General features: G+C 35.9%; 2 protein-coding genes across 4 annotated transcripts; both read left to right on the forward strand.

Annotated features, from left to right (window-relative positions):
- The first annotated feature begins 1,068 nt into the window (after positions 1-1,068).
- Positions 1,069-7,209, forward strand: LOC143358721 (kinesin-like protein Klp61F). The gene is made up of 17 exons (XM_076796071.1): positions 1,069-1,219; positions 1,296-1,443; positions 1,570-1,719; positions 2,279-2,439; positions 2,515-2,664; positions 2,767-3,003; positions 3,074-3,449; positions 3,511-3,782; positions 3,880-4,019; positions 4,089-4,186; positions 4,270-4,611; positions 4,688-4,915; positions 4,993-5,172; positions 5,244-5,466; positions 5,533-5,654; positions 6,103-6,340; positions 6,715-7,209. The coding sequence occupies exons 1-17, from the start codon at positions 1,155-1,157 to the stop codon at positions 6,813-6,815; spliced, it is 3,231 nt and encodes a 1,076-aa protein (XP_076652186.1). The 5' UTR covers positions 1,069-1,154; the 3' UTR covers positions 6,816-7,209.
- Positions 7,210-12,375: 5,166 nt separating this feature from the next.
- LOC143358719 (uncharacterized) lies at positions 12,376-26,502 on the forward strand. Of its 3 annotated transcripts, XM_076796069.1 has the most exons (17): positions 12,376-12,625; positions 13,198-13,382; positions 13,455-13,689; positions 13,802-14,041; positions 14,462-14,628; positions 14,905-15,270; positions 16,041-16,302; positions 16,378-16,621; positions 16,701-17,010; positions 17,126-17,195; positions 17,537-17,824; positions 17,916-18,230; positions 18,324-18,617; positions 22,917-23,159; positions 23,440-23,673; positions 24,065-24,950; positions 25,053-26,502. In XM_076796069.1, exons 2-17 carry the CDS (start codon positions 13,217-13,219, stop codon positions 26,499-26,501), a joined length of 5,769 nt encoding a protein of 1,922 aa, XP_076652184.1. In that variant the 5' UTR covers positions 12,376-12,625; positions 13,198-13,216; the 3' UTR covers position 26,502. The 3 variants fall into 3 exon arrangements, with proteins under 3 accessions (XP_076652184.1, XP_076652182.1, XP_076652183.1); XM_076796067.1 differs by having other exon boundaries at positions 24,065-26,502; XM_076796068.1 differs by having other exon boundaries at positions 12,377-12,625; positions 24,071-26,502.
- The last annotated feature ends 112 nt before the right edge of the window (positions 26,503-26,614 follow it).

Here is a 26,614-nt window from a genome sequence, read left to right on the forward strand (position 1 = left end):
ATTACATTTGATTACTTGATAAAATAATTACAATGGTAGCTTTATTCTTCTCTAGGATGTATGCCTTAGATTCATTAAAAAATAATTTGCTTTAGAATATTATCTACATGCAGCCTAATGGACCAAAATCAATAAAAAGTTTCACATGGTAAGTACTGTTGCTGTAATGTACAGTCTCATGTAAAATTCCAATATACAATACTTTTCATGAGAAATTGTAAATTATAGATTATCAACATTACCTTTATACAAAATCGTATTAAAGCGTTAAAGTAGAACGTAGTCGAGTAAAAAGCATAGCAATCATAAACAAGAACGTTACTATGACGATAACAATAGGTTTTAGTCGTAAAACGGACGGAAAGATCTTAGAAGAATCGTATGATGTTATCTTGTTGTATTCGTAAACGGATACAATTATACATCAACTTTGTCAAATCGATCTAAATAAATTTATTACCTGAAGGACGCTTCACGATATTCTCCGACTGTATATTAGTTTGTAAATTGTTTCCAAAAGATGCAATTTACTTGTTCCAATAATTGTCCCGTTGCGCTTCATTGTCTTCATTTATTAAGAATAAACAATATTATTTGCACGCTGTATTTCATGAAACAGCGAACGCTGAAACATGTGAAACATGTGTTGATGATTTTCTACTACGGGGCGGGAGAATTTAAAATTGTACTTTTTCAAGCAATTGATGTAGAGTGGGGGAAATCCCGTATACATGTGAACGGAGCTTGAAATGACATTACAATTAAGGTTTGTTTCCATTGCACCCTGTTCGTCGTATATAAATTCATTGATGACAAAAAGAGGAAAGCAAACGCATTATTATTATATACTTCCCTTTATGAAATTCCACCAAATTATGTAAAAAATTGTGTAATGAACATAAGCGTAGAAAAACAAAATGTTTGCCTATTTGATCTGCAATGTGCTGTTACATGGGACACAATATTTATAATTGAAGAATCCGCCTTTAAATGTAACATAGTGCCTCTACAGGCCGCTTGGAGTACTATGAATTTTGAATTCGTTTTCCGTTTAAATCGCAACTGGAGAAAAGGACGTAAACTTTGATGCGAAGATTGAAAACATACGGTTGTATTAATGTGTCAAAAGTCAGTGCAGTTGAAATAAAGGAAACATGAACAACACACGGACCGGGAAGAGGGATAAATCGCAAAACATACAAGTTTTTATTCGCGTCAGGTAAGAAATTATTTATTTCTTGCCTCCAATTTTTGTCTGAACTATACGTGTTAGATACACACTGTCTTTTTTGTAGACCTATCAATGCGGTCGAGCAGAGTAGCAAATCTTCAATTATAGTGGAAGTTCCAAACGATAAGGAAGTGGTAGTACACGAATTTCCAAAGGATAAATCTACGAAGAAGTTTATATTCGATCATGCGTTCGGACCTAATTCAAAACAGGTATAACAAGTTTCGAAATAAATTTAATTTCCAGTTATTAGTCTTGTTATTTTAAGCTTAATTCCTTCGAAATTGCATCTCAAAATTCTTCATCTCAAATTAACTATAGGCTTTATTTATTATTAGATCGATGTCTACAATGCTGTTGTCAGTCCATTATTGGAGCAAGTTCTGGCCGGGTATAATTGTACAGTGTTTGCATATGGGCAGACTGGTACTGGGAAAACCTTCACGATGGAAGGAATTAATATCGATCCAACTTTACATTGGCGGAGCGTAAGTTATTTGTGTGATAAGATTAAAATGAAACTATACGTTACTAGACTGAGGACCTGTGGGTAAACTAAAAATTATCTGCGTTCATTAAATACATAAAATCCAAAGTCTACTCGTTAAGAAAATTTACATGATAATACTGTAATGTTAATGTAGAGTCAGGAAGATCCAATACAAGGTTAATTAAGAACTATTTATTGATTAATAATGTACTACAAAAAAATAACTCGCCACGCACAATGTCGAACCTCGTGTCTCGCTTACTCGCACTCTCTCTCTCTAACTCGCTCGCTCTGTATCAGCTAAGAACTGCCTCTTTCGTCCTACCTCACAAAATATATCTCTCGTACTCTCTCACACTGTCACACACGGTTTTCACAGTTATCGCACCTAATGTATTGTTCTCTCTCTCATACGTGTTTACATTTCGGGTTCTAACTGTCAGCGGTCAACCGCTGATCAGTTAGATCGGATTTCATATGTGTTTAGTCCAACCATCGCGTCGTTCGATTTGAATGTCTCTACTTCCTACATTAATATAAATTAAACTGTTGTACAGGATTCAGCTGCTGGCATGATCCCCCGGTCTCTAAGCCACTTGTTCGATGAGTTACAATTATTGGAAGCACAGGAGTTCACTATTAGAGTCAGTTTTCTGGAACTGTACAATGAGGACTTGTTCGATCTTCTGTCATCTAGTGATGACGGCTCCAAAATAAAGTATAGAAAACAAAATTGTGTAAACATCTTCTTAGTCTCGTTATATTGAAGCTTCAATAATATGTATTTAATTAGGTTGTATGAAGACACATCAAAGAAAGGAGCAGTTATAATCCATGGATTGGAAGAAATAACAGTACGCAATAAGAGCGAAGTTTATAAGATTCTTGAGAAGGGATTAGAAAGAAGACAGACCGCTGCAACATTGTTGAACGCTCAATCCAGGTCAGTATTGCATTTTATATTCATTGTACATATATGTATATATATGGTTTTATGTGTTCTATTGTAACTATCAACTGATAATAGTTTTAAAAATTATTGTAGTCGATCTCATACAGTATTTTCGATCACGGTACACTTGAAAGAGACCACCTTGGACGGCGAAGAAGTTTTGAAGACGGGTAAACTAAATTTGGTGGATCTAGCAGGTAGTGAGAACGTTGGCAGATCTGGGGCCATTGACAGAAGAGCGAGAGAAGCTGGTAATGTTAATCAATCGTTATTAACTCTCGGCAGAGTCATAACAGCTCTTGTTGAAAGAGCACCTCACATACCTTACAGGTAATGAAATATATTGTCTTTTTACGTAAGGAGAAATATTTTATTTCATTTTTATCCATTATTCGTACAGAGAATCCAAGCTCACAAGATTGTTACAAGAGTCATTAGGTGGTCGCACGAAGACATCAATTATTGCAACTATTTCCCCAGCTTGTATCAATCACGAGGAAACTCTGTCCACGTTAGATTATGCTCGCCGCGCGAAGAATATTACTAATCGTCCCGAGATAAATAAGAAACTTTCAAAGATAGAGTTTCTCAAGCAATACACTATAGAAATTGAAAGATTGCGACGAGATTTATTGGCTACACGCGAGAGAAACGGTATTTATCTTGAGTACAACAATTACAACGAAATGAAAACGCTGATTACTCAACAGGGCAAAGATATAGAAGTGAAGATTAATCACATTAAAGCTTTGGAGAAAGCTATGCAAGACAAAGAGGTAATTATTTTATGAATGATTCATTTGCATCGTTGATTGCAATTTTCTCGTTCCTTTCCAGAAAATATATAACGAACTTAAATTGCAAGACATCGCGCAAATGCAAGAATTACAGAAAACTCAAAACAAATTAACGAATACTGCAGAAGCTTTGAAGTCGACGCATCAGAAACTGAAAATCACAGCGCGAGAAAGAGATGAACAAAAATATTTATTAGAAAAACATGTTAGTACGGAACAAGCTTTATTATCTCAAGCTCAGTCGTTGTTGAATGTTGCGGACACAGCGACCGCAGATTCACAAAAACTGCATGAGAAAATTGATCGTAAAAAGTAAGTTAATTATAAACTACACGTTACTAAAAAACTGAAATTCTTCTAGTTATATATTCTTAACATTGCTTACATAAAATTCGCAATACGTTTTTAGATTTGCAGAACAGAAATTTGAAACTCTTGGGGAACAATTTAGAAACACAATTCGCACATGTTTCGAAGGCATTGAAAGTGATATCTGTAATTATGGGGAAACTTTGAAGAGCTTTTGTATATCAGTGAAAAATAATATCGGTAAAACATAAATGTATCAGATGAAAATATTTTTTTAACAGTGATTTAAATTTATAATATTTTTGTCAGGTGCTGAAACCATCATGAAATGCGAAGCTGCTGATTCAAGTATCCTAACTGAAAAAGATTCAATATTTAATAGTTTAAAAGAAACGATAAATGAATCTGTATGTGTTTAATGACTTGTATAGTAGAATCTTTTCTTGTTTATATATCGTTATGTTTATTGATAATAATTTATACATTTCAGTATTCAAGTTATCAGAATTGGGCGAGAAGTGAGATGCGAGGTACAGCAGACACGATCGAAAATAAGCATGATGATTTCCGAACTGTTTCTCAAAAATCGATCGAAAAAATTGATAGAATAATCGAAATTGAAATTAGCAAGCATTTGCAATTAGTAAAACAGAATATACTGGACAATGTAAAAGAGACTGTAACTCAGCTAAATGAAATGATAAATCATCTTTGTAACGAGGAAAAGAGTGCTTGCGAAAGTATTCATAGAAATATTCAAATTATTAAGAAAGATGTGGACGAAATTTGTAAAAGGCAAGAGTTCACGGAGACACAACGTTCGTTTGCGAAGGTACAACCATTTTACCGCATAAATTTATATTTCTTACCGCGTTATGCTATTTTACTCAGGATGTATTATTTTTAAGATGTTGGAGAATGTAACTTCCGAGTTCAATCTTCTCAACCAGAACATGAACGAACATTTCTCTCTGATAACTGGTAAATGTAATTACATTTGTGACATTTGTAACCAAGTCAACGATCACATGACCGATACTTGTACCAACAATATAAAATTGGGGAACACTCTGCGAGAACATATACAAACTCGTTTGGAAGAAATTGGAAACGATGTAGTTGCCGAAACAGAAAAGGTAATTTCGATAAAGATTTTGATATATTACAGATTAGAAAATTTAGAATGGTCACGTGTAATTTGTTTCGTTAACAGAATGAACATATAGAAAACACAACTGTAAGAGAAGGAAAGAATCTGGTACACGAATTGATATCTAATGTCGATGCAAGTTCTAATGCTCTGAAGAAGTATAAAAATCTTGTAGAATGCAATGTGGAGGAACTCTATCAGGATATGGATCACGATAAAAATGAAGCTCTTGTCCTATTAGATGTAAGTTCGTAAAAAAAATTGTAACAAGCAGATGTTTCACATAAAACATTTAAAACTGTGATGTATTACAGAATGCTTCTAAGATAATCGACAACGCAAATGAAAATTACGCGAGTGTGGTGAAGAACGAGGAAACTGAGCTCATTAATATGTGTGAAAACATATCTAATAAATCGGAAAATCTAATCACAGACTCAACAGAATGTTGCTACAGAAATATTGAACAATTGCACGCAGCTGTGGGCAGTATCAATCAATTCTTCGACAATGAAGTACAGCACGATGTACCCACAGGTATTGTATACTGAAAACTGAAATTTCTTGGAGAATTAAAATATATTGATTGACTTTTATTTGCAGGAGCAACTCCTGTCAGAAAAGAATTTTCTTATCCTCGACAATTTACTGTAACATCGCCGCACGAACGAATTCTTCAAAGATTCAGGGAAACTAGGAAATTAGTTGAAACATCTGAAGATGATGTAAGTGATCATAATGAGTTCTGTTAAATAACGTAAACACTTAATCCTCATACGGTCTTCGTTTAAAATAACGTTAATGGTATTCATGGTCACTTTTGACCATTTAGATTAAATAAAAAGAAAACACATTCGCGAGTTTTTTCTGTAAGTTGCAAACGTTTGTATCCCCTATATTTTTTATGCAATGATACAATGCGCTAAAGTGTTCTTCTCCTAATTGTAATGAAATCAGATAATCATAATTTGAATTTTATTTAATGGTCATTTTCGTTTCGTGAAAACGATACGCATTTTGGGAAACATTTTTTATTTCCATTTCCACAGAAGCGAAAATAAACTTGTGTCCTAAAGTTTGAAGTTAAATGACTATCAGAAACCAATTGTACAACGAAACAAAAATTTTAATTGCTCAGAAATGAATTAATTATCTTTTTACTTATATTTGTAGGACTATTCGGATCTGGGTGGTGAAATAACATTAACACAAATTGTAAACTCAACTGCTATATCCGATATTACGGTGACGTCACCACCACTTGAAAGTACAAGATATTCTACATCGTCTATGAACAGCGAGTTGTTATTGAAGCATTTCAACTCGTGCAACCCTACAGACTCTAATGAACATTTCACATCGGCATTGGATATGTCGGCAGTACACATTCAACCTAAAAATTTAAATGATTGTAGGTATCCGATTACACGGTCTAATATTCTGCAAAAATTATCTAACAATTATTGGAACACAATACAGGTTTTATGCTCCAAATGAATCCTTTTGCAAATGAAATTCACTCTTTTGCAATTCAAGTTTTTCTATAAATTTGTTTTCTTAATCGTTGCACAGAATTTATACATGAAATTTTAAATTTAGGATCAATACATTTTATTTGATTACAATAATATTAGGAAACAAATTTGTCACGAAAACTCGATTTGCAAAAAGGTGAATTTGCTTCGCACAAAGCTGAATGCGATCTGCAAAATGGTGAAATTGGAATACAAAACCAGTGTAACGTCAAGCGTATTTCAATCCTAATAACGTGTTTGTTTTCTTCAGATTTGCAGAGTGAAGATAAAGAGAATTACAATTACAATTCTCGCCCTTACGATAAAACGAAAGACGCTCCATCGTTGAACTTCAAAAAGATGAACAATTGAGCAACATTAGAAGAAACAAACTTACATTCGTCATACTTGAGATTCTTGAGCTACTCAAGAATTCGAAGCTGAGGAATTATAAATTCTTAAGCAAGTTTTAAGTTAATTTCTGTGGATTTTAAAAAAGCTCAAGACTTTATAGTAGCTTTCTTCTGTGTTATGTGCTCTACTCGCTCATTTATTGCTATCTTTCAGTTAACATCTTTGTACTTTATAACCGTTTAGATTCTAACAAAAACATTCCGAAACTTAAATCATTGGTGCAAGATCATGTTTTACTTAAGAATCTACATCGATATAATTTTTTATTAATGTATAAAATGATGTAAATAACAAATATTGTCTATGAATTTTACGAGTAATTGTAACAAAAAATATAAACTAAGTGAACATTTTTATGTACGCATATTGCTATTAATTCTGTATACAAATTTGATAATTAGACTACGGATTTTATGCATTTATAACAAAAATTAATAGTCGAAACTCGCATGAGGTTAAGCATATCATAGTAATATTGTGAACTTGTTAAAATGATTAGCAGTCTCCATATTAATTTGTATTTAACTCGTGTTTGTTGCAATCGGTGCACAAGATTTTTATTTTGCATAAAGATCCGCAGTCCAATAATAATTACGATCCCAATGGTCGCTCAATAAGTAATAAATATTGGGGCTCTAGAGAAGGTTACCCCCGACAAGTGTCTACAATCAACACTTATCGACCGAGCAACTTTCCTCTCAATTATTTACTTCCACGCGCAGAACATATACCGGGTGGATCATCATGAACATCTCATTATTTTTATTATTATATCTGTTCATTACATCTATTAATACTACAACTATTCATATGGCCTCCTTTATATCATACAACTTCGATTTCAAATATTTTAATAAAACAATATCATAAGCACTTATGGTAATAAAAAATTGTGTCAATTAAATGCGACACAGTGTACATTCTCATTCGGTAACAAAGAGAATGCTCGCGCAAGTATGACTCATTCGTGGGAGCAAGGGGCGTTCCTAATTCCCACATAAAGGGCCTTTACTTATCGAGCGGCCACTGTAATGCATGTCAGGTGATCAAACAGGTTGGTTCGATTACATACATACATACATATATTACTCTTAAATTAGAATAGAATACGACAGAATAGAAAATAATTAAATTATTAATACTATAAAAATTAAGTTATCTTAATAATCAGTATATACATGAAAATGGACTTCAGTCAACCAAATGCAAGCAGCACGAATATTAAGGAACAAAAAACGTACAAAAATTGGACACTGCAGGACAAACTGGAAGCAGTGAGGAAGAGGGATGCAGGTATTTCTATAAGAGCAATAGCTGTTGAGTACAACGTTCATGAACGTGTGGTAAGAAGGTGGATCTACACCAGAGAAACATTGGAGAAGCATAGTACTTCCCCGTACTCTAAACGTGTACGTTTGTCTCCTGTGGAGAAAGTTAACGAAGCCCTAACTGTGTGGTTCTATAATGAAAAAAAAAGGAACAACCCGGTCAGTGTTATACAAGTGAAAGGTATTGTATTAATATGTCGAGTGAACTTACTATAAAAACAGTTTGTTTTTAAAGTAACTTTGCTGTTAATCGTAACAATTATTTTTGTCAGCAAAAGCTCTGGAACTTTTTAGAGATTTTGGCGGCATGGAAACGTTCAAAGCAAGTGATGGATGGTTCAGGCATTGGAAACAGAAGAACGGTATTCATTGTATGATGTCACCAGGGGGGCGGTTACTTTCAAACTCTGAGGCAGCTAATCAATTCAAGAATGAAATACAAGAGTTGATAGAAACGGAACAATTAACGTTAGATCAAATATTCAATGCTGATGAGTTTGGTCTCTATTTCAAAATGATGCCCAAGGAGGCCACAGATCTCAAGATGGAGCACATGTCTCCAACATTTAAGAGAATGAAGGATAGACTAACTATACTGACATGCTGTAACGCTAATGGTTCATTGAGAATGCCATTACTAGTTATTGGGAGGTTTGAGAAGCCACGAGCACTGAAAAATTTGGCACCGCAATTACTACCTGTAACTTACACAAGCGAACAGAATGCTTGCATGAACACTGTTATCTTTGAAAAATGGTTCAGAGAACATTTTGTTCCTAGTGTTTGCAATTTCTTGAAATCAAGGAGATTGCCAGAAAAAGCAGTTCTGTTGCTGGACAATAGTAGGTCGCATTCGTTAACAGATGCTTCAAATGTGGATGGATATAAAGCAATATTTTTCCCACCTAATGTGACATCGCTTATTCAGCCACTCGATCAAGGTATTATTGAGGCAATAAAACTGAGGTATAAAGCGAAATTGTTGATGAATGTAGTAAAAGCCCAAGGTCAGGGAATAGAGTTTATCGATTCAATTAACTCGTTTAATATTAGAAATGCTATTGCTTTGATCAACGAATCTTGGAATGAAATCACTGAAATAACAGTTTCTAATTGTTGGAAGCCATTATTAAATATGCCGATCGAGGTAGACGATAGTGGTGACAATTATACTCTTGAACATATTCACGAAATTTGTACACAAATTCATCATCATGAGACTATTACATTGGATCAGATTAATGAATGGATCCATACTACTAGCCAGTTCAATCTGACTGATGAGGAAAGTGAAACCGCGGAGGATTCTAACAGTGATGAGAGTGGTATGTGTAAGGATTCTTATTTTCGAGGCCGTTTTCGCGCGAATTTTTCGGAATTTTTTTTTTAGAAAAACTATTGAAACTTTTGCATTCGAACTTTGTACACATAGCTGAGCTTTAAAGAAATAATTGTTCCAGTGACTAGCAAGAGCTTAAGAAAGGATTCCAATAAACCAAGTACTAGCAGCGAAAATGTAAAGAAACAAAGAACGTATAAAAATTGGTCGCTGCAAGACAAATTGGAAGCAGTCAGAAAGAATGATGCAGGAGCTTCCATAAGAGCAATAGCGATTGAATATGACGTTCATGAAAGTGTAGTGAGGAGGTGGATTCACGACAGGGAATCATTGGAGAAGCATAGTCTTTCCACTTATTCGAAACGTGTACGTCTATCTCCAGTTGAAAAAGTAAACGATGCGTTAACCGTGTGGTTTTATGATGAGAAAAAACGGAATAACTCCATTAGTGTTTCACAAGTGAAAGGTATTATCTTTATAAGTATCTTACAAGGGAACATATTCAAGTTACACAAGCCAATTTTAATGAAACTTTTGTGAGAGGTAATTCTTACAAAAATATTCGACACATGTTTTCTTCATTGTGTAACTTGAATATGTTCCCTTGTTAGCTTTAAATCTTGTTTGGTACAAAGTCATTTTGCTCTAACTATAAAATACTTTTGTTAGCAAAAGCCCTAGAATATTTTAGACAATTTGGTGGCATGGAGACGTTCAAAGCGAGCGATGGATGGTTTCGGCATTGGAAGCAAAGGAACGGCATTTGTTTTACAACATCTCCGGAGGAACAATTATTTACAAACTCTGAGGCAGCTGACAAGTTCAAGAATGAAGTAACAGAGTTGATCGAAGCAGAAGAATTAACTCTGTATCAAATATTTAATGCTGATGTGACTGAACTCTATTTTAAAATGATGCCAGATAAGACTGCAGTTATCAAGTCAGAGGACGCACCCATAAGGTATAACAAAGTCAAGGATAGACTGACCATACTGACATGCTGTAATGCTAATGGATCATTGAAAATGCCATTGTTAGTTATTGGAAACTATCGCAAGCCACGAGCACTAAAAGATTTAGCACCACGATTGTTGCCTGTAATTTATACAAGTGAAAAGAATGCATGTATGAGCACTACTATTTTCAAAAGGTGGTTCAAAGAGCAGTTTACACCTGGTGTTTGCAAGTTTTTAAAATCGAGAGATTTGCCGGAAGAGGCAATTTTATTACTGGATAATACCAGGTCGCATTCATTAACGAATGTTTCAACTAACAATGGAGTTAGGACAACATTTTTTCCACCCAATGTGGCATCGCTTATTCAGCCTCTTAGTCAAGGTGTATTGGAGTTAATGAAACGAAGCTATAAAGCAAAATTGTTGACGTATGTAATAAATGCCCAAGCCGATGGAATGGAATATAGTGCAGCGGTAACTTCATTTAATATTAAACACGCCATCGATTTTATCAGTGAATCTTGGGATAATATCACAGAAAAGGCAATTTCGAATTGTTGGAAACCATTGTTAAATATGCCAATTGAAGTAGACGACAGTAATGACCATTTCAGTCCCGAATATATCCATCAGATATGTAAAAAAATTCCGCTTTATGAGACCATTACGTTGGATCAGATCGACGAATGGATCCATGCCGATAGTCAAGCGAATCTTACTGATGAAGAAATCATCGAAGCCATTGAAGATCCCATCAATGAAGAGATTGGTACGTAATTATACTACAAATTTGAATAATGCGCTTTATTGCACATTTTACAAATACATTTAGTTGTTTTATTTACAGTGGGCGCAGAGAATGATCAACAGATAAGAAATGAAATTCCACCTTCGAAAGCGATAGAAAGCTTGGACTGCGTTATTTCATTTTTTGAGACAAGTAAAGAAATCTCACTCTCCGATATGGAGACATTGAAAAGAATAAGAAGCAGGCTATTGAAAATTCAAAACAATTCTTAATTAGGACAATAGTTGAGTTATTAGTTGGGTTTACAGGAGGTTTGTTATGTGCGAACGTGTGTTGCAGAAGTTAAGTTTTAACATTTCATAAGTACTCTAATTTATATTTCATTTTTTATATTTAATGGACTGTGATGCTAGGATATAAACAATTGTACATTACAAATAATATATTTTGTAATACATAAATAAAATAATTAAATTTATTTTTCATCGGCGTTACGACATCTATACATAATTATTTTTCATAAAATAGATATATAAATAATATTGACTCAAAGAAAAATACCCGCCAAAATCACGAATTAATTACCGATAATGCCACGTACCACGTACAATCATGGCGCTGTAAATCAATCATACAATATGGATGACATAGAGCAAACTTTCAAAATTGCTTGCATTGCGCATGCGTGCGTAAGTATGCACTTTATGAAGATAGCTTCAGAACTACTTGCGTAAATTAGAAATCAATCAAACCCATTAATATTTGTGATAAAATTAGTTTTAAATATTTAGAAACCTTTAGCTGTATGTTTGACACAATAAAGACAATTTTTCAGCAATATTCAGTTTCAAATATTGCTGTGGTTTTTAAATTCAATCCTGGGAAAGGGATGAGAATATTCGAATTTATAAAACAGCAATACTGTATATATGTAGGATACCCAATTTAGAAATGCAAACATAAAAGATTCCAACAGGAACTGCATTTCCAACATACTCTATGGTTTTGGTTAGTGTGTTTGGGGAAATTGGAATAAAGTGGACAACTATTTTGTCTATTCGTGTATGCACTATTGATTGTGCCATCTATGAATCCAATGTCTGTTCGCCTCTGCTACACTCACGGTTGAATTATATAGTCAATTGGTGTTTTTCAGATTTGCGATTCCAGTGTTTTGTTCGTATAGTGCCTCGCTTTTATCAGAATTAGTACACACGCGTGTGTGTACAGGTTATATATTCGATGATTTCGAGATTCCCGGTGGATATTACGGAAAAGTTATTACACCTTGCAACATGTCAGAAGTCGGGAATCATGTTTGTATGTTCTCCATGAAAATACGTTTGTCGCTTGCACAATTTGAATTTACTCATTTCGTAGTGAGTACTTGTTAATAGGTAATAACTTCACTTCTATTCTCGTTTCTATTCATTCCGAAACATCTTGCTACGACCTTTCGCATCGTTTTAACGCATTCTTAATTAGTTGATGTTGGACATCTCACAGTATTGTATATCTAATTCTACTAACCTATTATGACAAAAGAAGACTACTTTTCTGCATTTGCTGTAGCCGTACTATGCTTGCTTTGTGCGTTGTTCAATGTACAATGAATTTTTTCCGAAATATTGGAGAATTTTGTGCGTAAACGTTTAACATATTTTAAGATTATTGTGTACAAAAGATTTAGTAATGTGTACACACTTAGTGGTGTGTATGTATGTTGTATAAAATCTAAGGCAGGTTCAATTAACATACTTTTCGTAAAAATACATGTAAAATATTTTAGAATATTATGTACCATACCTTCATAATGTTGAACTATATTAATTATCGTTTATTTTCAGTGTAATCAATTTTATGTAACATTGAACATTATATTATTCCGATATTGTAAACTCTTATCGTCAAATAACTTAACACCAGTATTAACTTCGATGACTTACGAGTATTGTATTTCACCTTACAGGACATATAAATAAAATAAAATGTCAGTACATTATAAATTTAAGTCCACTTTGGACTACGACACTGTGTCCTTCGATGGATTACATATTTCTGTAGCAGACCTAAAGAAAGCTATTTTCCATCAAAAACGTATAGGAAAAAATACGGATTTTGATTTGCAAATAACAAATGCCCAGACAAAAGAAGGTAATAAAATATACTGTGCTTGTCTAATCTTGTTCTTATCAATTGAAATATAACATTGAATTGATTTTTTAGATTACACAGACGACAATGCATTGATCGCGAAGAATACTAGCCTTATTGTTGCCAGAGTTCCGTTAACGGTACAACAAAAACGATCATGGGATAGAAATGAAACTCCTTCGTTTAGCAATTTAAAAGATGAATCGAATCTTGGTCGAACTGTGGATCTTACGCGACTCGATGGATCTGAAGAGGATAAGATTCGAGCGATGATGACTCAGTCAACCCAAGATTATGATCCATCAAAGTACGTGATTTTCTAACAGAATTCTTACTGTAATCTTTTCTGGGACACATTTTCCTCAAATATAAATTTTTTGTATTCATTTATTAAGATATAATAAAAATGTTGTTTACAGTTATATGAAAATACGTGGAGCTAATCAAACTGGTGATGTGCCTGCAAATTATCGTTGTTATAAATGCCATCAGCCTGGCCATTGGATAAAGAATTGTCCACTAGGAACAAATCAGGAGCCCATAGAAATTAAGAAAAGCACAGGCATTCCTAGAAGTTTTATGGTTCCTGTAGAAGGGCCAAGAGTTCCTGGTGCTATGATGACTCCTACAGGCCAGTATGCTGTCCCAGCCATCGATCAGTAAGTTCCAATAAAACAACAGTAAGATTGTGCATGAAACAGTTAATATAATTTGATATTGTTCATACAATAGAAGTCCACGTAATTCTACTATTGTAGCAAATGGGAACAATCTGTTCACAGGACCAGTCGGTGGCAGTAGTTTAACACTAGGTTTACAGAGCATTAAAAGTGACTATTTTACATTACTTTATAAAAATAATGAGAATCTGTCAATCCAAAGTTTTAGCTATTTTTTTTTTATAATACATACCTAAGAAATAAGTTTTTTGAATAATTCCTCATCTTCACAATCTCAATAATCGTAAATTAAAAATATTAGATCACGTCATTTTGAGGGCTCCCATAAACTTAGTATTAAGAAACTCTTTTTCCTTTCGATATTGTTAATATCGTTTACAATGTTTTATATTTTTATAGTCAAGCATACAAAGAGGGTAAAAAGGAGCGGCCACCATTTTCACAAGATCCAGAACCTGCTGTAGAAAAGCCTGAAATTCCAGAAGACCTATTGTGCAACATTTGCAAAGATCTTCTGACCGATGCAGTAATGATACCATGCTGTGGGAATTCATTTTGCGACGAATGTAATTTTTTTTTCTTGTTCATTTCTATCATTAACACGTTGACTGCCGAACAATCATCCCCCCGATAATCTCACAATATCGAAGAGCTAAGGCTTATCACAGGGATCAATTCTGATGTTCTGATGTTCTGTCCAAGCAACTGTATCATGAACCAAATTAATTTTGAAAGATACACGAAGAATTGTGTCGCCCATATATGACCAACGCGGCGGTCGACGTGTTAACGATTGCAATTTACTGTGTATGTTTCTATCATCTCTGTATATCGTGCGATAGGTATCCGTACATTCTTATTAGAGTCCGAAGAACACGAATGTCCAGATTGCAATGAGAAAGACGTTTCGCCGGAAACGCTTATACCCAACCGATTTTTGCGAACTGCTGTAATGAATTTTAAGAATGAAACTGGGTATGCGAAGCGACAAACGTATAGACCGCCGCCTATTCAAACGAATAGACAAGTAGATCAACAAAAAACAGAACAAACTGCGAGTCAAACATCGAATCAGAACAAACCTGCCCAAGCTCCGGTTGCAACAAATGCGCCTTCTCAAGAAAATGCGGAACCACAGGTGACAAATTTCGAGTCCTCGGCCCCTCAGCAATTTCCAGCTAGTACTGCGCAACAACCACAAACAACAAGTAAGTTGCTCCTCGTAACTTAAATTCTGAAAAATTTCTTAATGAATGTATAATGTCTCTATTGTGAATCAAATGTTGAATTAAGATATTCATTAAGGAATTTTTCAAACTAGGATATTTACGATTATAAAAGTGATATACAATATTCATGACTTTCCTTTAATCCAATAAATAAATGATCAATGTTCGGCAAAAATAAACTACCTATAAATATATATGTTCATAATCATAATGCCAGTAATGAGTGATCATTTACATTTAAAGCTGAATTCATCTTCATTTTTTCATGTATTCTAATTGTAAAAACAATCGAAAATATATGAATTAATTTTTTATTTACTCGCATATTTTTGAAAATGGATAGAAAGCGTTTTGATAAAAAAATCGGAATGAATTACCTATGCAACGTGAGTTCCTGTTATAAAATTACTTTCTTTTTTTGAAGTTGCCGGGTAGACGCCGCCATTAAAGAACATATACGATAAATCCGGTTTAAATGTTTTTCTCTTTATGTAGCAGTGCATATTGTGGTTATTTTGAAACATTTGGATGAGTTCAAGTTCTTTGCATAAACTCGTTTTGTTATGTAGTGTTTAAATTACGTTTATACTTGCAAACTAGCGGATATCGTCTGCACTTAACCTCAAACATACAGACAAAACACCAAATTTTACAACATTGTGGGGAGAAATCATTGAAAATTCTTTAATTCAGTAATGTACATTGAAAAAGCTCGAAAAATTATGTGAAATATTATTCATATTTAATAGCTCTGCCCGAATCAACGTCAGAGTCTGATTTGCAAAGTGATTCTGTAACAAAGCTGACTACTGACGAAGAAACAGAGGTACCACCACCTCCAGGAACAGAACCGTTGCTTCCAATACCTGCTATTGGTAGTTCTCCAGAAAGAGATCGAGAAAGAAGTGATCCCCCAAGCCGGGAAAAGAAAGATCGTGAGAATGAATATTTGGGTGAAAGGCAACCTAGAGAACGAAGGCGAAGTTTCAGCAGAGATGGTCATCGTGACAGGTAAAACCATTGAATCAATGGAACAAGACCACCATCAGCTTTTGCTTGTTACTAATTTTACATTCAACGATTCAGAAGCGGAGAACGAGGTCGTAGAATGGAAAATTTGCGACCATTGAGCAGAAGACGATCTTTGTCACCTAGGCATTCTCAACATAGTGATTACAATTCTCAAGGAGCACCATTATCACATTTAATGAACCCACCTCCATCAAAAGGTTATCAAGGATTACCACCAGACGATGGACATTATCCTCCTAGTATGCATTATGATAGTACCATACGTAGATCAACCGAAGATCGTCCAGGCACTCCGACAGTATGTATAAAATATTTCACATTAGTTAATGTGAACTTGTTAATGTAACTTATTAATGACATACGTATGAATATTACAGGTTGATGAACCACACTTACATGTGCCTACTTCTGGCAATCAACCACCTCTGTTACCGTTTCCACCAGGAGAAGATCGTATTCCACAGCCAAGCTATAATCAACCTCCACCCAATGTACCACCACATAATGCACCATTGCTGCCAGATCCGTACATGAGTCATCGGATACCTATGTATCCTCATCAACAGGGATCTCACTATGGACCTCCTCGATACGAAAGGCCTCCTTATCAGCAACAGGGATACAGGCCATCGCAGCCACCTAGAAATTATAATGGACCACCACGGCCAATTAGGGGAATGCACCATAGTGAGTAACTGTTTAATAGATATTTAAATTTCTTGAATGAATTACTACAATTTATTATGTACATTCTAAAATGAATGTGTGTACAGACATTCTAATAGTTGCATACATTTTTCAGTTAGTTATCGAGGATTACAACCCCCACCACCAGGTTTAAGTAGAAATATACATAATGGCAATCCACCTGGGTAAGTTAGTGGCTTTCGAAAGAATATCGTAACTAGACTGCGGATCTTCATGCAAAATAAACATTTTCAAGGTACTAGAACCATGTAAGAATTCTTCCTTTAATACTGTTAGCAGGACAAAAGTAATGCATCGATACTCTTCGATTCTTTTAATGTTTCCACCGTTTAAAATTGCAGCTATCCAAATCTTATCGTAAGCGCATAAAATCCGCAGTCTAATCATAGCAAAATGAAAGAGTTTCACTAGATACATTTTCATAAATACTTTCTCGATGGTGGTACACAATGATGTACTCGATGGTGAACAAATAATCTATATCATTCTTAATATTACCTTTTAGTATAATTGACGATCCACTAGAAGCTTTCGAACGAATGCTGAGAGAGAAAGATGAACGGGACAGGAGGCTTGGCAAACATAGAAGGCGAAGTAGAACAAGATCAAGATCTCGCAGTTACACTAGATCTAGATCACGTTCGTTTGGCCGCAGATCGCCATTCCCGGCTCGTTTAAGCAGATCTAGAAGCCCGCCTTCGAAGAGAAGGTCCTCGAGATCACCTTTGCCTTTGCGAGCACGAAGTCGCACTCCGAAACGTAGATCAAGAAGCGGAAGTTTCTCGATTAGCAGGTAAATCATATTATCTCCATGATACAAATGAAATGAACATCAATTTGTCAAACCTATTCAACCACTGTATAAACTATATATGATTTTGCAGATCTAGATCGTATTCCCGTAGTCAGTCGCCTAGATTATCTCTGTCACGAGACAGAGACAGAGATAGAGAAAGGGACAGAGAAAGAGATCGAGAGCGCGATCGGGATCGAGACCGAGATCGTGATCGTGACCGTGATCGAGATCACCGGGATCGCGAACGTGATCGTGATCGTGATCGTGACCGTGATCGAGATCATCGGGATCGAGAGCGTGATCGTGACCGTGATCGTGATCGTGAGCGTGACCGTGATCGGGATCGTGATCGAGACAGAGAAGTACTTTCTAGATATCGGTCACCAGCCAGATCACCTCCGAGGTATATATATATATATATATACTAAGTTAACTAAGTTAATTAAGCTAACTAAGTTTTCTCGTTATAATGTCTGAACGAGTCCAATGTTTTCAGATTCCAAAGAGAGAGGGATCGTGACAGAGAACGACCGAGATCACGCGAGCCCAGAGAAGGCTATAATAGTTACTACAATGATTCGCCGGCGCACGATTATCAGTTCCGTGATCGGGAGCGTGATTTGCCTCCTAGAGACAGGCCAATACCGAGATACCCGATACGGAACCAACCGACACAACATAGTATACCACCATTGTTGCCGCATCTAGTCACTGGAGGTCACCCACCGCCGCTTATGTCTTTGGGACCTCCACCTACGGACAGGAAAGACTATTATGATTCCTACAACAGGTATTTCCGCCTCAATAGTACTTTAATTCATGTACACGCTAAGCAGACAGTCTACCGTTACCTTATGCCGATGTCCCGGTTAAAAAGACCAATACCGCGTTCCGGAATCATCAGATATATATACATATATGTAATATGAGTGAGACGATTAATTTAATGATGTTTGAAGAGAAATGTGTACGCAAATAACTTACGTTTCCCTACACACGTATGTATGTATATATATGTATGAGCATACATATACATATCTGTTTATAGAGAATAATGCAAACACATACACATGCACGCAACAGGGAAAATAGTTGTATAAACTGGCAGTTTATATGTGCGTACTAGTCAGGCTGTGTACAGACAATAGGCGCTCAATAAGTAACTGCGCTAGGGGCTCCAGACGGGCTCTCTGCTTTCTCGCTGTGACCATATACAGGGTGGGACACTAAATGTGATCACTGTAATCATCTCCATTATTTTTAGCGATACGAAGCAACGTTTATTCGCGAAAGTTGTTCGGTGTTCGCATTGAGCCCATGAAAGGGCAATAATAACTTTCTTTATGGGTAAAAGATCTTCAAAGATTTCAAGGTCGAAGTGTTCTCGACTTTACGAAACAAACATACGATTTTATTTAAAGAATGAAATTGATTTTGAAATCTCCGAAGAGCCTTCATCCACGAAACAATTATTATTGCTATACATTTATGGCTCCTTTGACGCCGCAGAACTTTCATTTGTAATATTTCGGTGATATTATAGGCGTTAGAGTAGTATGCGTGCGCGAGTGTGTGTGTAACGGCTACTTATCGAGCGCCTACTGTACACGCGTATTAGTTGTGAAGCAATCAAACGAATTATGGAACTTCAAGACTATAATATATCATACGAAGTATATGTTGTCAATCTTGAAGTGGGCACTGCACCGTCGTGCTAAATATATATCTCAGAAGTTGCGAATGGAAAGTAGCATACAACAGATTTATACAACTATTTGAATAAGGCAAGCTTCGTGCCATCGCCGATGTGATATGTTAATGGTAGTGTGCAGTGAGATTATCAATTGCCGATCATATATCGGAATGATACAATTGAAATGTAAGAAAGAAAAAAAAAGAAACATTTTGTCTTGCCTTCGATGAAGGCGAACATCTAATTTCGTGATTTTCATGAATTATTTTATTATTTAATGATAGTGATATATTATTACGTATTTCTAATGCAAGAGATTATTATAGGTGAATAATGATGACTGTAATTAATCAATTGAAGTACAAATGATTAACCGAAAAATCAGCGAATTAGTTTGTAGGTGATGTAACGACTGTTGCGTAGGTAAATAGTTAGAAAGCAGTCATTACTTTGTCTACAACCTAATTTATGAAATATCTTTTTTCTAAATGACTCGAAGGCATATAAACTACTTACGTGCCGCAGAACGATCTCACTGGAATATCGTGTTAACAATCGTTGATATTTTTTATTGCCGTACGTTACCTTTCCACTTGTTTATGGATATGGAATACATACTTATGCAAGTTAATACATGGGTGTGTGAACTGGGTGTGTGTATCTTATACATATATAGTATGTGTATTTTCTGTTGTATTCTTTTGCTGTATTTTTATTTAGAGACGCTGCGCACATTACGAAAACATATTTCGTAAAAAAGTATTTGGATAAATCTTGAAAATGGTATTTGATTTGTTTAAGCAATTCTTAGGACTTTATCACTTTTACATGAAATTTAATCTAGCAATCTTGATTATCCAGACGAGGAATGATTTGTATATATAATTAAACGATCAATTAAAGATTAAGCTGAAAGATTATAAATATATTTTTCTAAAATGAATAGAATTGTGGTGGAAGTGGAGTCTTGGATAATCGAGATTCGAACAGCATAATATTATGATATAATATTGTTATACATAAATTATAAATAGGGATATATGAATTTTTTATTAATATCTTCACTTTTCTGGACCGTTAGCATTTTACATAATTTATGCAGACCGTTATTTTGCTTCGCTGAAATTCCTTTGAACATTATCATGTGGTGCTATTGTACCAACACCATAAACAATCCTTTGATGTTCCATACATACAAAGAATTGCAAAAAAGATTCGCATGGATAAACGGAGAAATTGCAATTGACAAGGCTAGTGATATTGATCTTAAAGTAATATAGACCGTTTTAGTAACAACTCAGATTTGATGTGTAAATTGAAAAATATCTGCTCGAAAGGATTTAATGACTAATATGATATTTATTTTTCTTGTATTGTATATGAATGTTTAATTCTGAATTAATTTTTGGACAAATAAGTGGCTCAAGATATAGTAGAGAAAAAGACATGATATTCATTTTCAAAGATCTTTTCTGGCTGTATGTTTTTCGATGTAAATTCTGTCAATGTTATTAAAATTACACTACGTTGAATGTATTGGTTTGCACTAAGGTAATTTAGGAAACTGGTACAATCTAGGATTAAATTAAGCATTGTACTGCCTGTGATAACTTATCAACCCTTATTTACATGATCGAGGAGTTAGTTTGAAGAATTATATGCCACATAAACTATACATTGATGATGATTGCATATAATTTGTTGATGCTGATTCATAGAGTAGTATCGGTGCAAGTATGAGAATTGAAAATTACGATCTCGTTCGAATTTACAGAAAAAAAAGACATGTGGCAATAGAGCGGTATGCGAATAGACAATTTTGTCTCGCACAGCTCAGAGATGTTCCAGTATTTCACATATTCACTGTGATATTATCTAGATTTTCTATCGAAAGAATCACAAGCTAATGCATTTACACATATTGCAACATATTTTTCAAATAATGAAACACGTTTCATGATAAACATCAGTTTTATCTAAATAAGCTCAAGATTACACTTCGACTTTGATATATATGTAAACACTGAGTCTTATACATATTTGTAGCAGCATAAGTATTTTTAATACTGTATCTCATAATATTACGTTTTCTTTAAATACCATTATAGTGGTGTAATTGTACTGCTTACAAAGAATGTAATTTTTGTGTACGCGACACAAGGAAATATTTTTTGAAAAATAACACAAGTATCTATGTTCACTTTCTTTTTTTTTAATTCGTTTTATTTCTATATATATACATATATATATACAATATCGTTGGGTGAATAATTTTATCATTTGCATGCATATAAGATATTATTTGTATGTACATAATGATATTACGTTATGAAATATACAAATAATAAGGAGAAAAAAACAAACGAGAAAAAAAGTGAGAGAGAAGAAGAGAGAAGCAAGGAAAAGTGTATACAACAAGGACCTGCTCGGAGTTTCTGGAAGCTACCCAGCTGATTGACAGATCTGCATGGTTTCTGAATCAGGTGAATTCAGGGCCAAATCAACATTTGTAACATAAAAAAAGAATATACATTTTCTTTTGTCTATTTTTCAGTACTTGACGTGTGTAAAGTGTTTACTGTAAACGCTTTCCAGACCAAAGAAACTATCGGAACGGTAGAGATCAAAATTTTGAAACTACGTTATACATTGTATTTGTTTGTTTAGTAGTATTTGTATGGTTTTAGTAACATTCTCGGTGAGTAAATCTACGTACCTCTAATAATTGAAACGGGAATACAATCAGCGTAATTTACACATTTCCCCATTGTATTCAGGATATTTAATCGAAGTTATAAATGTTGGTTTATTTGTTTTTCGTTTTTATGATATATATATATAAACATAAATATATATATATACATATATACAATAGTCAGTAAATTTAATCCATTTGGTACTAAGTAATTTTATCTGTTCATCTTTTCAGCTTTAGTGTAATTTTCTCTCGCGACGGTCTCAATTTTCCATGGCAGTATTTTAGTAAGAGAACAACAAATAGTATAAATTTTGTCTAACAACGTTCAGTTGAAAAGAATCAGAGAAAGGCTAATAACAAAAGCTGTACTTTGATCCACGTTGAAAGTATATACACACACGTACAATTATACACAATGCATCGATTATAACATGTTTTCATAAATATTTCTTCTTTTTTTTCCAAAAACAAAGTTCTACATTAATTGTAAATTTGAATTAATTCAATGCAAATTTTGTAGGGTATACACAGTAAAGCAAATTGTCTAACAAAGTTTCATTTTTATTTGAATTCTAGTATTTTGTACATTGAGGAACTTGGAACATATTCGTTTTGATAGTGAAAGACTTCTGTAATGACTTTTTTGAGAGTGGATCAACATTAATATAAACGTTCTTTTATGGATTTTTTGTCAACAGGTATCCCGGACCATCTACTCAACGGTTTGGCAGTCCATTGAGGGACACTCCTCACAAAAGATTCGATGACGTTGCTCCTCCTGGAACTGAGGGCTACTATGATCTCTCGCCACCTGGAGTTGAGCATTCCGATAGATCCTCGCGAGATGATCGGGATCGACGATTAATTAGAGATCAGGAGGATCGAGAGCATTCTCTCAAAGACCACGATGCAGAGGAGCGAGACAGATTGAGGGAGGACAGGTAAATCAAATGCTTTCCATGCTGAACCTGTTCGCAACCTTGCAATTTCTTAATCCTCTTCTTTAACAGCTCTTCTTTCGCTACTGTAAAATTCTGCAGAAGTTTGACAATCCTAATAATTAAGACTGCGAATAAAATTCCTACTAATCATGATAGGATCTAATCGGAGTACTGCGAGGAGTTAATATGAGATGTTACATATGAGGAGTTAATAATGTAATGTGTACGGGGTAGCCGTAAGGAGTTAACATGAGGTAAAGTGAACAATTGCTTTTTACAGGGGACGTGAACGTGATGATCGTTTACGTGAGAGGGACGACAGAGATCGTAGAGTCCCGAACCGGGATAGGGAGGATCGTGACAGACAAGTATTACCTAGAGATCATGACGACAGGCCACGTGAGAAAGATGAACGTGACAGGAGAGAAAAGGAAAAGGAACGGGACGATAGGCATACACGTGATCGTCGTGATGATGACAGACACGTTGAGAAAAAAGATTATGATAAAGAGCGGTGCGTATTTCTTTCTCTAATAATACTTAGCATTACACATAGAAATATAAAACCAACTCGGACACTTTTCGCATTACTGAAACGGTGGAAAAGAATTTCTTTTCCACTGAAATCATTTTTATTGAATACTCTTATGTCTTCACTATAAGCTCCCAAAACCTCATTGTCATCGGTCTGTTAGTTCAGCCGTTGAAATTTAATAAAAAAATTGTCTTACGTATTTAGACTGTGGATATTTCTTACAATTGACTTGTGACCATTTTTATTTCGTATAAAAATCCATAGTCTATACTATAACATCATTCTTGCGTATCCAATGAATATTATTCTTACGTATCGAATGAATATTATTCTCGCGTACCCAATGAACATTATTCTATAACATGTTCAGTTACAGGGACGAAAGGGACCGTCACAGACAGGACGACAAAAACCGCAGTCGCGAGAAAGACAGACGTGAACGAGATTACGAATCTGAGAAGGACAGGGACCGGCATGAACGTTACGAGAGGCGATCGGTTGAAAGGAAGAAGAACAGGAAAAGTCCGACTCCGTATTCTCAAAAGTCCAGGACAGATGCGAAAGACTTGTCGCCGGAGCGCATAAAGAAAAAGGAGAAGGATCACGAGGAGAAGAACGAGGAGAAGAAAAAGGAGAAGAAGATCAAAGAGAAAAAGAAAAAGAAGGACGACGAGAAGGAGAAGAAAAAGAAGAAGAAGAAGGAGAAAAAAGCTGGGCAGAAAGAGGCAGCGAAGGACGAGCCTATCAAATCATCCGAGCAAGAGGACTCGATAGCGGAGACTAGACCGGAGGTTATGTCGCCAGTCAAAGCTGACGCGATGAAACCAATCAGCGAGGACGAGAACATTGAGAACAGAATAGAATGCATTCCTACGGAAGTTCTGATGGAGGAGTCGATTAAAGAGGAGTTCGAGGATAAGTCGTTGGCTATGAACCCGGAGCCGCCAGAATTCAACGAAGCTAGTCCAGAGAGAATCGATCACACAGAATTCGGGACGAATCCTCCCAATCCTAATTTCAAGCCAATCCCAGAATTGAAATCCGAAATTAAACCTATAGATAGTCTTTACAGCGGGTTGGATGACGCGGAGATAAACACTGTCATCACGGAGAAGTATTCTCTGCTATCCGAGAACGAAACCGAGGATAAGAATACTTTGCTCGAAGACAAATCGCCGAAGAAGGACGAATTCTTGGCTCCCCTGCCCGAGCTGTCGAAATGGGAGAGAGATGACACCATAGAGAAGTCAGACGAGGTATGTGACTCTACTATAGAAAAAATACAGCTGGATGAACCGAAGTCCGCTAAAGTAGTCACGTCGGAGGTATTAAAGCGAGCGGAAAACGCGATTTTCCAGAAAGCCATCAATGCCATTAGACCGATTGAGATTAAGAAGATCAGCGAAAGTAGGAAAGTGCTGTACCAGAACCCGGAGCCGAAAGTGCTCGAACCGGAGGCGAACAGAGAGCCGAGGAAGAGCGTGAACGTGACCATAAACGTGGGGCGCAACGAGAGAAACGTCGAGATCACGGAGCCGGTGAAGAAAGCGAAATTGGACAGGACCAAGTTCAAGCCTGTCCCGGAAACATATTCGCCTACCAGACTCTCCGCCAAGGAGAGATTAGGGGAGAAGGTGGAGGAGAACAAGGAGAGGAAGATCAGCCCTATCAAAAGCTTCTTGGAGAGACGGGAGACGAAGAGCAGCGAGACGCAGTCGAGAAGTCGATCTCCCAGGAGCAGAGACAAGAGGATGTCGCCACTTCTGGACAGACGCGTCGATTCGTCGTTGACGTTGCCGGGTAACGAGCGCAAGGTGTTCCTGGATGATAGAAAACGGGACAACAAAGACAGAGGGGACCGTTCAAAAGACAGGAACGACTTCCGTAACGAGCGACACGACATCAGGTCCGAGAGAGACCCGAGAATCGACTCCAGAGGTGACTTCCGCTCGAATCGAAACGATTCAAAGACTGATCGGATGGATAAAGAGAGAGAGAAGGAGAGGGACAGGGAGAGGAGGGGAAAGACACCCACCTGCACATTCAAGAGGAACGAGATGCCCAAGGTGGGTCTTCTCAAAGGCAAGGAAGATGAGGAAGACAGGAGAAGGGAGAAAAAGTCGAAGGAGGACAAGAAACGGAAGAAAGAGCATCGGAGCAGAAGTAAGTCGAAAGAGCATAAGAAACGGAAGGAGAAGAAACACAAGAAAGATAAGGAGAAGAATTTGGAGAAGAAGAAGCATAAAGATAGTCTTCTCATGAAGGAGAAGCCGGAGACCAGCGAGACGAAGATAGGTTATGAGAATCCCGAGCCGCCGGTTCCGGAAACCGTGAAAAAACAACGGAAGAATCCCAGACTCGTTTCGGACCGGAAACGTAGTATACTTGACGAAGCTAGTTTCGAGCCTGACTATAGCGCTTCGGATTCAGAGTCTGACGGTGATGACGGCAAGATGATGTTGCCCACCAAGAAGCTGAAGCTTGACGAGGCTGATATTGAGAAAGAGATGGATTTGAAGTCTCTTAAGAAACGATCAAAGTCGACGAGCAGCGAGGACTCGTCCAGCAGCTCGGACACGTCCAGTACAGATTCAGACAGCTCGGACGAGTCGCATAAGAAAAAGAAAAAGAAACACAAGAAGCACAAGAAAAAGAAGTCTGCGAAAAGGGACAGCAGCTCGGACTCGGACACGTACTCGGACTCGTCCGACACGAGCAGCGACGAGGAAAAACACAAAAAGAAATCGAAGAAATCAAAGAGTAGGAATAAACAGTCGAAGAAGAAGAAAAAGTCGAAGCACAAATGATATCGCTAGATGTCCTCTAGAGGTTTTAAAAACAAACAAATCGAATTCTGACAAGAACTTTTTCTTTGTGGATGCTTTTTAATATAAGGGATTCTCCTACCCAGGATTATTTA

Source organism: Halictus rubicundus, chromosome 11 (assembly GCF_050948215.1).
Source record: "Halictus rubicundus isolate RS-2024b chromosome 11, iyHalRubi1_principal, whole genome shotgun sequence".
NCBI lineage: Eukaryota > Metazoa > Arthropoda > Insecta > Hymenoptera > Halictidae > Halictus > Halictus rubicundus.

Coding starts and splice junctions, on each gene's coding strand:
- LOC143358719 (XM_076796067.1), top strand. CDS start 13,217: ATGTCAGTACATTATAAATTTAAGTCCACTTTGGACTACGACACTGTG. Junction 16,303..16,377: donor AGAGATGGTCATCGTGACAG/GTAAAACCATTG, acceptor TCAACGATTCAG/AAGCGGAGAACGAGGTCGTA. Junction 18,231..18,323: donor CCAGCCAGATCACCTCCGAG/GTATATATATAT, acceptor CAATGTTTTCAG/ATTCCAAAGAGAGAGGGATC.
- LOC143358721 (XM_076796071.1), top strand. CDS start 1,155: ATGAACAACACACGGACCGGGAAGAGGGATAAATCGCAAAACATACAA. Junction 1,720..2,278: donor CAACTTTACATTGGCGGAGC/GTAAGTTATTTG, acceptor ACTGTTGTACAG/GATTCAGCTGCTGGCATGAT. Junction 3,783..3,879: donor GAGAAAATTGATCGTAAAAA/GTAAGTTAATTA, acceptor ATACGTTTTTAG/ATTTGCAGAACAGAAATTTG.